This window comes from Fundulus heteroclitus, unplaced genomic scaffold (genome assembly GCF_011125445.2).
Source record: "Fundulus heteroclitus isolate FHET01 unplaced genomic scaffold, MU-UCD_Fhet_4.1 scaffold_292, whole genome shotgun sequence".
Lineage (NCBI taxonomy): Eukaryota > Metazoa > Chordata > Actinopteri > Cyprinodontiformes > Fundulidae > Fundulus > Fundulus heteroclitus.
Genome location: NW_023396702.1, coordinates 69238 through 83412, shown reverse-complemented (window position 1 = coordinate 83412; position 14175 = coordinate 69238). Strand labels below are relative to the sequence as shown.

The 14175-nt window shown below is 44.6% G+C and overlaps 1 protein-coding gene across 2 annotated transcripts in view; it reads left to right on the top strand.

The window, feature by feature from the left end:
* The window catches only part of shq1 (SHQ1, H/ACA ribonucleoprotein assembly factor), a 72595-nt gene that overhangs the window by 40819 nt on the left and 17601 nt on the right, over positions 1 to 14175 (top strand). For both annotated transcript variants that reach the window (XM_036130188.1, XM_012874445.3), the window contains exon 11: positions 4931 to 5051. In XM_036130188.1, the coding sequence (XP_035986081.1) occupies positions 4931 to 5051 (121 nt within the window). The remainder of the gene's footprint in view (positions 1 to 4930; positions 5052 to 14175) is intronic.

Here is a 14175-nt window from a genome sequence, read left to right as displayed (position 1 = left end):
TTGACAATAAAACCAAATAGGACCCCTCTTAATAATTTGTTAATTTTACCCCCTTGCTAATATAAGCATTATGCTAAAACGAGTAATGTGTCTTTTCCCCAATGAACCGTAACAGTGCAGTAATTTGGCCTGGGTGTGTTTCCTCCCCGCATTACCCTCCGTCCTCATTAATTTGTCATAATGAGGGGAAACTGTAATGCACGCTCCGGTTTTAAGCCGCTCCATTTAAGTAGCTGTTAAAACAAACATTCATAGGTATTAGCCAAACAAACCTATTAGCAGCGGTACACAGGGCCGCGGAGGAAACGTTATCCGGCAGTAAATATTTAAGCAGCCCTCTGGCGCGGTGGCCAGCGCTCTCAGCAAAGGTCCTCCACCTGCATCCAAAGTGTAACCGAGGAGCCGGCAGGCGTGCAGGGAGGGAGGAGACGGCCTGAGGGGGAGCTGGAGTTAGGAAGCGTGGAGGGCAGCGTCCGGGTCACGGAGCTGTCATCCTTTTACTGACACGACAGGAACAGTAAATGTCACCTAAAGCGAGATCCAGCCGCAAGTACGCCTTTGTTCATTCAGCCAGACATTTTACAGAAGCTGCTCCGGTCCCCTGAATGCTGAGAAGGCTGGGAGAGCTGAAACACTTGATCAGAGAGAAGTTAAAAAGAACTCTGCCCTACTCGTCTAGAAAAAAAAGTCATTGAAGAGTCAAAGAATTGACGAGTCAATCTAAGCATGTTCAGGGTACAGATTTCCCTGCTCCGTGTTTGTGTTCGTATGTGACCTGCGGGTGAGAAAACCCGTCACAGATGAAATGTTCTGGCACATTGAGGCTTGACAGAGTGGAAAGATGAGTCTCTCGCATCTTTCAAGCAGGCTTCATTACTGGCTAAATCAGACGAACGTGCAAAAGCTGGTAGAAAGATTTTGTTGGCCTGGATTCTTCCCATTTAAAACCCTTTAATCACTTTAATCACTGCTCTTAAGCCAGAATCGGTGTGTTGCATCGGCGCAGGGTGCAACCTTTCCTCTAGTTTTCCACAAGCAGAGAAAAGAATAGAGTCTTGCCGTAGAAAGGAAGGAGAAAAAAAAGGCCAAATCTTGCAAGCATATGTGCTTTTGCCTCATACGATCCGACTTTCTTAGGGCAAAGCTCCCCTTGTATAATCCCATGTTTTAAATGAGAACCAAATGTTAGTTTAAGCTTTTCCTCTCTGTTCGTGTGCTGTTTGTTTGGATTGGTCTGGAATGCCCCTGGACGATGCCAACCAGCTCAGCGGAGGTTGGGGGGGGGGGGGAAGCCGTGTCTCCTTCCCTCGGTTGGGTTGTCGGCCACATCATGAGGCTATTTCTGTGGTTGATTGGAGGGAGGCTGTGGCAGCTTGTGTCAGATCATTTTGGGGAAAAAGGCTCGAGTTGGAAGAGTAGAGACGGCACCTCTGTGGTGCTGCAAAGGTGAAGCGTTCGTGGCAGCACGGAAACCCCCCAACCTTTTCAAATCACGAATGCAATGCTCGGTCACATGACCTTTGCACATATGCAAACGTGTTGTATAGTTGCTCCAGTTTTATTGCAAGAGTGTTTACTCCGTTCCGTTTTAAAACTTTAGTTAACTCTGTGTGAACGGACCTTCAGTAAGGGCTGTACGCATGAACTTGTTAAAAGGCTTCTTTCTGACAGCTGCCTATTGGCCACAAACCAGCACTGGTTCTATGTAAAGGTTACCTGTATGCTTCAAAAAATAAATCATACAAAATCCAAATCCTGCTGCTCTAGGCAAAAAATAATCCACCTGCAATGTTCAGTCATCCTCCACTTCATGTTATGATTGGCCTGCTGCTCTTTGACATAAATACTTAGAACCCTGCTTCTGATATCAGCAGAACAGGCACTACAGACTGCAGGGCTACTGCTTTGTCGTCACCTTAGACGCACACAAGCTATTTGCACTTGACTTTTATCATCGATGAACTCCTGACACCTGTTCTCGCTCATTTTACTGTGATCAGACGTCACAGCCGCATGTCCTCGGTTTGCGTGGCCTACCTTTTTAAAGACGATGGCCTAATTTTGTGTGCACCGCTTGCATAACCGTGTTATAGAGCGTGCACATTATTTAGTTGACCTGACGATCGATTAAGGTTTTTTTTTCCCCTGTTGTGACATTAATGGTGAAGGATTGGCAAAGGAGAGACTGCTTGTCACGTTTAAAGCAAAGTGTGACGTTTATGAAGCAGGAGAACAAGTTTTTCTGCAGGTTTTGTCAACAGATGATTCACTAGAACTGTTAAAATACGTAACAGATGTTAACTAACCAATCTAAATCATTTACTTCTAGTGTTCCCTTTGCAATGTATTCAGTCGTGACATTTCTTCAACTCTATTTACCTCACAGTCAGCTGTTAGCAGCATTATAGCAAAGTGGAAGCAGTAATTAGTAATTACAGCAACTCGGTCATGAAGTGGTAGGCCCTGACTTTGCTCCAAAGATTCTCCTTCCACTTAACTTTCCATTAATGTCCCAGAATACGGCTTTAGATGAGTAGCCAGCTTCTGTCTCTCTCTATCTTTCCGTCTGTCTCTATCATCTTTATACGTTGTTAGATTTTTAAAGAAACCTGCTTCTCTTCCTTCCTTCTTCTTGATTGAATGAAAATCCTTTAAATCTAGATCTGCCAGAGTTTAGAATAATGTTGAGCGAAACTTTATTTAGTGTTTATTTTATTTCACTTGGAATCTGTTTCATATGATCAAGTCATGGGGTCTATCTAGCAACAAAAATTTGTTTTTTTTTTCCAAGAATAAAGCTGCCATCTGTTTTCAGTGATGGCAAACTGCTTCACTTTTGGTGATGTGCGACAATCAGAGCAAATGGTATTTTTGTCGGACGTCTGAAAATGACCAGTGAGCTGTTTACTTGTTGAGAATGTACTATATTAGCGTTGATGGTTATATGGATGGAGTTTAAAGAGACGCGATCATCCTCACATCTGCATTAGGCAGACGTTCTCGGTATGTTCAGATAGTCACGCTCAGACTCTGTGGGAGCCTTTAGTGGAGCCGTCCCGTGAAAAAGGGTTCATTTACGAGATGGTGATATTTCTGTCAAAGCAGGCAAAAACTGTGTAGCTCAGGATACGATCGGGGCGCTATTTAGAAAGGCTAGTGATTTAAATAAAATTAACCATGAAGACGTACAGATGAATAATTTACTGCATGCTGTGATAATCTTGGGTGGGCGGGCTTGTTGGCGGGGCGGGATGCCCCCCCCCCCCCCTTGTGTAATAGTAGAGGGAAACTCAGGAGTCGTAGACAGTATTGCAGTATAATTGTGTACAATTCAATGTTGTAATCAGAAAGGACTACTAGGATGAAATATTTGGTTGGATACTATATTTTAAGTGTCTTTCATTCCTGCTCTTTATGTTTATGGTATATTTCATGGTATATACTGTCTCTCTCCCCCGTTCAGGTCTACAAGCTTCTGCGTTACATTAACGCATAGTTTAGTTTACTGAGTGTATATAACTTCTGTATATATATATATCCATTTTATTCAATTTCATTTTATTTTATTGTATTCTTATTTTGTCTAAACCATCAACACCAAGTCAAATTCCTTGTATGTGCAAACCTACTTGGCGATTAAACTTGATTCTGATTCTGATATTTGTCCAGCTGGATGGGCTTTAACTGGCCTAATTCTTTAGGATGCTAAAGCTAACACCAAGTGGTGGGGACATTTTGAAATGATAAATGATAAAGTGTGAAGAAAATGTAGGTTTATTGTCATCAGTATTGTAATGCATCCTCCATTGACATCAAAATGAAATATTTTCTTGATGTCAAGAGTCTTTAGTAATGCATGTAGTACTGAGTGGTCAGAAAAACCTGAAGTTAGTCTGATCTCCTCACAGCCTGTCCTTCAACAATCCAAAACTTCTTTTTTTGTCGTCTGCTCATGGACTTTTTACCATTTTAGCTTGTTAATTTACCACATGGTGGTTCTGTTTTCTATTTTAAAGCAATTGAGATCTTCTTAGCTAAGCAACCTTTTCTCCCCTTTAATCAACTTTGTTATTCAACGTACACTGTTCTTCTGGTCCAGAAAAACCCTTTATAGTCATGTAAATGCGCTACGACCAGCATGCACAACATTTGCTGCCTTGGGCCCTAAAGGGCCACCTGTTTGGCGCCTGCCGACTGTTATCCTTTCAATTAATGGTTCAGTTACACAGAATCAGCAGCGTGCATGTGCTCACTGTTCAGTCTGTTGGCTTTCTGCTGCTCTGCTGCACCTAAATGCTCTGCCATGTAGACAAAGAACCTCTGCTGACACAAAGATTGGATCTGGTGATGTTGAACAATTATTCTCAACACACGTTTTGCTAATGTTTGTGTTCAAATTAATGCAACGGTTTAGCTGCATTTTTTTAAAATTCCCAAACAGAAATCCTATTTCCTTAGTAGGATATTAAACAATGGACCCTCCATGTGTGTTTTAGCAGTTTCTACAAAACATTTGGTCTAAAGATTTATAGATAATACATTGGGGCAAAAGTACCTCAAATATCCCGCTTCACTATTATTGACAAACAGCCCCTCAAATAGCCCGGGTAGAACCAGCATTAATAACACAGCCTGGACTCAGAAAAGGTTCTGGTTTTAGAGGTTCAAACCAGAACCTTCGTCTCCTACCTATCAAGTGAGTCACTTCTTACCCACGAACTCTCCCTGAAACATCTGGATCAAGTTACCCCGCAGCATGCTGGGATTTCCCTCTCATCTGGTACCTTGGCTTTTATGTATGGAACAATGACTGCGAGCCTTAAGATGGATGCTGCGTGCGCCAGAAGCTGCGGCGTGTTGTCATCCTCTGTACTCGGTTCAACTAACACTGCTTTTCCATTTCCCTGCCATGCCGTGTTCCCGCGCCCAGGGAGAGGCTGCGTCCTCAGATGCCTGCTGCACATCCACAAAGTCTTCAGAGAGAACGAGCCGGCCTACATACTGAACGACCTGTACGTTACAGACTACTGCATCTGGATCCAGAGGGTCAAGTAAGTTCATCCGGGCCCACAAATCCACGCCTCGGCTTACAGACCCCCATCTTGAGGGAATTACCTTCAGAGCCGTGGGAAGTGCCACTCAAGCTCCTGCAAAACATCAGTGATTTAGATGAGAGGATTTGTCTCCGCGGGGACAGTTCAAGAGTGCAAGCGAGTGCGTCTGTTATTTCTATTCACATGTGGGGCAAACGTAGCACCACTAGCCATAAGAAATCAGAATAAAGAGCCGGTCGGAATAAAAATGCGTCACTTACACCCGCCAGTCAGGAAATTGTGGTCAGATTGAGCTTAATCGGAAAGGAAACCATGTTCTGGATGAGACGGGCGGGTTGTGCCGATCTTTAACGGGCACAGCGTCCATCTAAACACTGGTTCCAATCGGATTACGGCAAACTGCCCTGACTGCGCGCCTGCGCCCCACATCACTCATCCTGTGACGCAGGGAGGCCGACAGCATGTGTTGCTGAACCTGTAGCTTTATCAGCGAGTGCAGTAACGTCCGGACCGTTCTCAGAACCCGACGCGGGTCCGTTCTGCAACCGAAGGCGGACAGAACACACGTCCACGTTTGAGATATATACAAGTATGTGTTATTCGGTTTCTGTTTGTTGTGGTTGTACTATAAAGTTGAAAAATGGTCCAAACTAAGCTAAAGACTTTCAGCTTTAATTGCAGCGATACGAGGTTCCAGAAAGAATAGCCTCTGCTGGGATGAATGCAGACGCACTCACGCTCACACTGCAAAAGAGGAACAAAAATAAGTACAATTCTCTTAAAATTTGTGTATGTAAGATAAGATAAGCTTTATTGATCTCACAATGAAGAAATTCACTTGTCCCATCGGCTCAATAGTCAAAAGTCAGAAGAAGGTGCCAAAGTAGGTAAGTAGAATCAGTTAGATACAGTTATACAGCTATATACAATTCTATACACTTCTATGTATAAATAGGTTATTGCACATATGTTATTATACTCTTTATACAGGATTATTGCACAGGTTATAGCACCTTGTTTAAATAGCTCATTGCACATAAGTTATTAATTATTGTTGCATCTATGGTGCATGGTTGCAGTAATTACTATAATGGTTACAGGTATTTGTCCTTGATTTGAGCAGGTAAATAAGATGACCTGCCAATGGAATAAGATTTTTGCACTTAAAATAGGAAGAACTCGTCTCCATCTCATTTCAAGTGCAGGATGTCTAATTATCTTATTTTAGGGGTCAAAATAGTCTTTCCATTGGCAGATATTCTTTAGCCTCGTGAGACCATCCTGATCTCACGAGCTTTCAAGGTTTCACTCGCAGATCAGTCTGGCTACTCTCCGTTGAAGAAAATTTGGAGCCATTCACCAAACGAACGTCCAATCAGCGTTGGCTTTGAGGCGGGTTGAGGTGTGACGCAACGAGGAGCGACAGTTCAGTCTAAAGAACATGGCGGCTTCGGCTGACGAAACTTGCGTTAGCGCGGCTATCGAGCAAGTTTTATCGGAACTACAGAGTATTTCTTTGCTGAGCTAACGAGCCTTTACCTGCAGCAGCAAGAGTAGCTTGGCTTGTGGTTGTGTTTTCGTCGTCGCTCTGTTACGAGCGACGACGAATCTGATTGGTTCATTTGGCCCGTCTATCACCAACATAGGCCAATCAGCTAACCAGTATTTTCGCCCCTTCCCAAAATTACTTCAACGGAAGGTTTCCAGATGGATATGCGGACCAAATCCATCTGGCGGAGTCAGGTAAGATATTCTTATTTACCTGCTCAAATCAAGGACAAAAACACTATTTTTCAGATAATGTTACTTATTTTTAGATCCGTTTTTGCAGTGCATCCTATTGTTGTCTGTAACTCTGAAAACCCTGCATCGTTTTCCATGCGCTCCACAAGAACACGTTGAAGTCCCGGGCGTGAATGTTCCAGCGTGTGAATACTTTAGCAGTGCACGTCCTGCAAGGCCAGCATCCGTCCTCAGACGACGCAGGTCCCGCAGCTCGCTCCTTCTACTAGTTCATCTTTAAAAAGTACTTACAGATTGTAAATGTGAGCTTGCGAGCACATTTCTCAGTAATGAGCTCTGTTTTACTCTTGGCCAAAGTTCAGCCGAGTGGTGTGCGCGTCTGGAAAAAAGCCCAGCTGAAAAATGTGCGCCTGATGTTGTAGGCTCGGCGCCCAGATGCAGACACGATAACAGGTCCGCGGGGATTTAGTGCGCCCCCACTCCTCCCCCGCTCCTCCCCCGTCACGACTTTTCCAGCTCAAGTCCTGAGTTCTGCCCTCACAACGTTTCAAATGCTGGAATGCAAGAAATCAGCTGCAGGGTTTAGGCTGCATGGCATGGGTTCATGTGGATTTTAGGATTGTAAATTAATATCTGTGAATGTTTGCCGCTGCGAAGCTGTAAAAGGAATCTGTGTGAGAAATTCCTGCTTTATGCATGAGTCGAAAATCATTTTTTGCAAGTTTTTTTCTTTTTGCACGAGTGGAGACGATTTACATGTGAAAGGCGGTTGAACAAACACATGATATATGTAGTTTATGTGTGGACACCAGTGTACAGGTGAAGTGAACACGTGGCTTGTAAAAGTCAAAAGCTCAAAGTTCCCAGAGTGATACTCTGGCTAGGAGTAAACGGTCTCCTCCTGTGTTTTCATTGTTTTTAGGGGAGACTGAAAAGAAACCAAATTGTCCAATCAGAGGGCAAGTTTGTTGAGATTTCAGCAGATATAACTGTGAGAGATTTTCCGAATATCATAAAATGAGTCGCAGTAAAACAACAATATAAGCATTTACCATGCCTGAGTCTGTGTCACAACTAACCAGAGATAACCCCCCCCCCCCCCAGTTTTCAACCTGCTGATCACCAGGAGAACCGACCACTTCAGTTTAACGGTGGATTGAGTAATTAGGAGGATTTTTGTGCCTGATTGGACGGTGATTTGTTGCAGAGTTGGAGATTCAGGGTTTACAAAAGATAAAAAAAACACTTTCAGCTGGAGTGTAGGAAGCTACAAAGCTGACTTTTTTTAAAACACATTTTCACACCTTTTTTTTATCTCCAAACAGAAGCTCATAAATATTTTTATAAAAATTTTTTGGCCGATATCTGACTATAAATCTTTTCCACACAAACCCTGACTTGACTTTGTTTAACTCAGCTCCTGAGCTCCATTTATAACCTGCAATCATTTGCGAATGTTCATTTACCACCTCCCTAATGACTCTAACATAAGCCCAGACCCTTTTTTTTTTTTTTTTAAACCCTTTTTACCATTCCTGACACAGACAGAACACCCACACACGCACCACGCTCCTCTGTGAGCATATGGAGCTGCTGGAGCTCCGTCAGCTCACAGAAAAAAGTCAATCAGTCTCTTATCTGCTGAGGGGCACGGAGCGGAGCGCCGCCGCTGCTCCTCCTCGCTCGTTCTCCCCGCTGCACTCTGGAACTTAATGTCAGCTTGACATGCTGACTCCAGCTATGCTCCACATCGATTATTAAATGGATTAGCTCTTTTCTCTGGCAGCCCCAAGCGCGGATCCTATTGTTACATCTCTCTTTGATAGAGACAGTTTTTATTATCAGCCCTTATAGGCTGTCGTGTCGGCGGGGGGAAAAGACATCCAGGTTAAAGTGCTTCTATCACCTTCAGCCGCTTTAGAGAGGCACCGAGCTTGACTGCCTCTTTTCCTCCCTCGGGCTGTGCGATCCGGCTCACGCTCGACGGAGATTTCATCCGATATGCTCTTGCCGGTTTAATGCGCGTCGTCGCAGGAGGAGCCAGCAGTTAAAACCCTGCACGGGGGGGGGGGGGGGGGGTGAGGCCTTTTCCGAGGTGTTGCAGCAGCCATCGTTTGCTTTGACTGGCCTCCGCCGGTACCAGTGCCGTTTGTGCCGTCTGGTAGTTTTTAATGACGGATCACGGCGGCGGCGTACGTATTCCCCCGGGCCAGATCGGCCGCCCCTACGTGCGTCGCAGCGAGATGAGACGTAATGGATCCCCGGCCGGATGACGCCTCTATTCTGTCATCGCCCGCCGCCTACAAAGCAGGAGTGATCATCCGCGCATGATGGACGCGCGATTAATGGCTGTTTGCTCGCTGCGGGGGCGGCTTGATTTATCTAATCTCCCCAGCCGTCCCACGAGCGATTCTCCTCCTAAAGTTCCAGCGGCTGCCAGGATGTCTGCCTCAGATTTACAGCCTTGTAAAGACTTCGTCGTGATTTAAGAGCGCAGGGCAGGGGATCTTCCTTACGCTCACACCGTGGGTGAGAGCACAACTTTGAGTGTGTGACCTCCGAGCAAGCGATGATTTTCCCTTTTTTTTCTGCTGAAGCGGTCACTACTCCAGACCTCAATTACCCTTCCTTTGTTGGAAGCACTTCAGACTTCCTCCTTCTGAACTTGTTTGATCGTAATTATCTCAAGACATTAAAGATATCAGCTTCCTCTTGACTTCTTTAGCTGCAGCCTGCGGCGGCGAAGGCTGAAGACCCCTGCAGAGGTGCCGGACAGCAAAGAGGACACTTCTTTACTCCCGTTATCAAAAGGCTTGGAGCCAGGCCAGCGTATATTTACAGCAGGCGGCACGAAAAGCCTCTAAGCTCAGTGTTGTGTGTAAGCGCCTTAGTTGGAACAGAAGGTTGAGGGTATCCGCTCCTCTGCACCTTTTTAATTGGGTCAGTTAGAATCTGAGTAAAGGAACAAAAGTGACATACAGCTGATTTATTCAACAGTTTGCTTAAAATGATCTCGTCTGAGTCCCCCCCCCCCACAGTATAATGCTGCCGCCTTCGTCTATCACCAGGGGTTGGGTTGTTTAGTGCTGCCTCTTGTCTGGTCGGTTCACTCCTCGCCCGGCCCGGCAGGTTCCCTTTTTCAGATGATTAATGGCATGGAGCTCTATGAGATGAGACTTTGTTTTATGACCTGATCCTTATTTAGACTTCTGTACAAATGTATCCTATCTAGCCCAAGTAGACCTATCTTACTTGGGGTATTCTAGCCACTTATTTATTCACCATTTGGTGGACTATAGTTGAAAAGTCCAATAAAATCCATTGAAGCTTGTAGTTCATACTTTTACAAGGAACTGTAGATTTTCCACCTGAGCTGCCGCTCCTCCAGAGTTACCAGAGTTTCTCGGCTGCTTCACCGATTAAAGGTATACTATGCAACCGGGGTTGATTTTCCAGCGAGGCTCCCCCCAGAGGGCGAAAGTAAAAGTGCACTGTCGTAAAGATGCTCAGCTGTTCTGGTTTCTCCGTCAAGCCAGGCGCGGTTGTTTTGAGCTTAGCAGACAGGCGAACGCAACGAAAAGTGGAAAAAACGGCAGTACAAACAATGACTAACACAGTGAAAGTATGAACATGCACACAGAGAGAGAGAAACCATTCCAATGTTACTTACAATCGCATCAGCAGAAACGCGAGGTCCGCGTCAGCCTTGCAGCCTTCTTTTTCTTTTAGCTCTCGCCATTCGGAAAAAGCTTGCCCGATGTTCACCCGTGTACGACTCCTCTCTCTGTCCAGAGCCCTTTTCCTCTTTCTTGCCTGCTCCGACATGGGCTTTCGCTGTTTTCTCGCTGGTTCCGCCATGATAACTGCACAAATATCGCCACTGCGCTAGCAACGAGCATGCCTTTCACTGGGGCCGTGTAGCAGTTCTTGCCGTAAAGCAAGACCGACTCTCGCGGTCTTGCACGAGACTTCTGAGCCTGTGACTGCGGGCCGACTGCTCCTGCAATTGCAAGTACGGTATTTCCCCCACAGACCACCAGGGCGGCCGAGAAAACCTTTGTTCGACCTGAAAAGACTCATTTAATCATCCAAAACGGTATGGAACACATTAATTAACTGAAAAATGTTGCATAGTATGCCTTTACGGCTCAGGTTAGGCGGACAGTCACGTCCTGGTAGGGCTGCAGTTTTATGACCCAACCCTGCTTTAAACGTGTCCCCAGTTCTATCCCTGACCTGTCTGCTGAGGTCCTTGCTTTTCATGAATCTTGCTCCTGGGTGCGGTCAGCAGACATAAATGTTGTTGTGCCGTATGCCAGCAGTACCGCAGCACTGTCATAGAGCAAGATGGTGACAATCGATGCAGCTACCATCAGAGCCAGTTGACTGTCCTGCAATGCCTTGCAGCAAAGTGACAGCTCGGCGAGGTTGAAGACCAAGCAGATCTACAGAGTCAGGGTTACTCAACCTCTTCCTTCTCACACGTCCGCTGGACATTGCTGACTCGCTTGTCTCCATCGCAGACATATATAGGTAGATGACTCATTGAGCGCTGAATCGCTCATCAACTTGGCCTCCATACTGGCTGCCTGGATTTGTACCAACAGATTCTCAGTACGAACCAGATCTACTGGTTCTACCTTTCACAGGTAGGAATGATTTCTGATCGTACTGTACCAGTCAAACGTTTGGACTCACGTTCCATACAACGGCTTCTCTATTTCTATTACTACCTCTGGGAACTTCTTCAAGGCAGCTGGATATTATTTAGATAGTATTTAGAAAAAGCTCAAATCTACAAGATGTTTTGAGTTATTTAACAATTTTGTATTTGATCCATAACTCTATGTACTTTTGAGTAATACTTTTAATGTCTTCACTATGTATCTGCAATGCAGAAAGTCATGAAAATAAGGAAAAGCCATCCATTGACAAGGCTGAGTCCAAACCTTTGACCTGGAGTGTATTTAGTCCATATAACATCATATATATGTCTGGGGAGCTCCATTGCTTGTTTACTCCTTGCACACAAGTGCATTATCGTACTTATGTTCACGTGGTCTTATATATAAAATATACACAAAATGCTTTACTTACACATAGTAAAATATGATAAGCCAACAGGGCACAATGATTTAATCAGAAAACCTTTATATGCAACCAGAGTGAGCTACCGGCGTTTAAATTCGTAAAGTCAAAGTACGTGACTGTGGTCCTTTAAAGGGTAAAAAACGTCTGCAAGTTGCTGTATTTATAAGGCGCTGGGGAAATGACAGTAGAGAAGAACCAGAAAGAGAAATGTTTGCAACATGAAATAATTGTGTCTGGGAGGTGTGAGATGAACATTTGTCAGAGACAGTGCTTGTTGTTTTCCACTGTGCGAAGGGAGTGGATGGAAAACAAGCATTGTGTGCAGCACCACATGAAACAACAAAGGACAGCGCTAAAATAGAGTTGCAGACATTCTTTTTCTTCCAGCCACATCTTTCTTTTTCTGCAGGATGTAGCAGCCTGCTGCGGTTCTCCATAATCGCACCCCCCCTGCCCCTCCCCCTCCCCTCCCTGTCAGCTGCTCGCCCACCGGGAAAAGCATCTGGAGCTTTAACAGCCGGGAGCGTCTGAGGGCAATGAGATCAAGCATTGGGGTCAGCGTGTTAGCTAAAGCCTGCGGTCAAACGCCTTGAGAGCAGTGGAGCACGGCGTTTATCACCCGCCCCTCCACCCCGCCCTGCGCCGGCTCGTCAATTCATCCCAGAAGACATCTCTTTGTCGGTGAAAAAAAACGAAGCCACTTGGTGGCTTATAAAAAGTTTAGCGAAATCTTTTGTAAACCTACACAGTCAATTGTTTTTTCCTAATAGTTAGAATAGTAGTTTTATAAAAGCTACTACATTCTGCCACGTCAATATTTATTAAATAAAAGATGAAACCACATTAGCTTGTAGTCTCCTGTACAGCGTTGCTTCTGTCCATTTAGTGTTCATTCTGTTCTTTTCCACCCGGCCTTCATAAGGTCTCACCTCAGCATTTAAATCAGATGAAGGTCTGGACTTTAACTAGGCCTTTGCAAAACCCGACTTTGAACCAAGCTTCTGACTTTGAACAGATGGCCTCACATTTGACTCTATAATACAGTAATATACAAAGGCTGGCTGACTCAGTGACTGTAAGGAGTCCAGATGCTGTGGCTACACAAAAAGCCCAAATCATCCCCCCTCCACCTCCGTGCTCCACAGTTGGTATGAGGGGTTTGTGCTAAAATGCTGTTTTGTCGATACCAAGCATGGCGCTGTGTATTTTGGCTAACCGTATTTTCTTTGGTCTCATCTGTCCTTTTCCAGAAGTCTTGTGGTTCAGCGTTGTAAACAAAGTCAAGCTGCCATATGTGCTTTAGAGAGAAGAGGATTTCCCCTGGAAAGCTTTTCAGCAGCAACTGTTTTGCAGGTTTTTCTACTGAAGCTGGAGCTTCCCAATTGTAAAAGAAATGACTTTAAATTGTTTGCAGATGGCCTTTAAACTCTTCCCAGATGGACGTGCAGCAACAATTGCACCATTAGCACATACCTGTATGCTCTGGATCTGCGGCTTTAATAGAGCTTGCCATACCTGCAGATGATTGGTTCATTCAGTTAGCAGCGCCAGGCTCTTCCTCTTCCTCCTAAATCCTGCAGAAGCAGGAGGAGTGGACTCGGTGTTTATGCATGCTTGCATCATTTCCATTTGCTGTAATAAATAAGACAATGTGGATCTCTGGTGTAACAAAGTTAGATTAATCTCAGTTTAGAACCTGGTAGAGATCATTTTACTGTGGCCTTGTTGTGTTAAACCCTAGAATTGATAGTAAACATATTTTTCTCATCATGTCTGTAATTTATTTATTTTATTATCTGTTGATGAATCAACCTTTGATCCATTCCCTAGATTTGCCTTTGATGGCCTTTTTGCGAGTGGTTCGGCTCAAATACCTCTGCTCTATTTTCCAGTAATATTGACTGACTTAAGGCACTCAGATGTACAGTTTTGACAGCAGCTTGCTATCGTGGTGATAATAGTCATGCTGTCTTGTGAAAAGAAAAGAAAAACTAAGAAAGTATGTTTGAGGGATGTCTCACCAGGAATTTCAAGATTTTGTGTCTTTGAGTGCTGTGGAATAAATGATCCAAATGTAGATGACAGCAAATCTCCTCCTCTGGTATTTCTCCCAAACAACTGTTCCAGTTTTTTTTTTTTTTTGGTTGCACATTCTGAACGCTCACCTTCATTTACTTTATTTAGCGACGATGAACACAGAGCGGCTGCAGAAACTCAAATTGGATGGAGTGTCTGAACGTCAACTATCGGTTGGGTTTTGGTCTCTCCGTTGACTGGGTCATTCTGA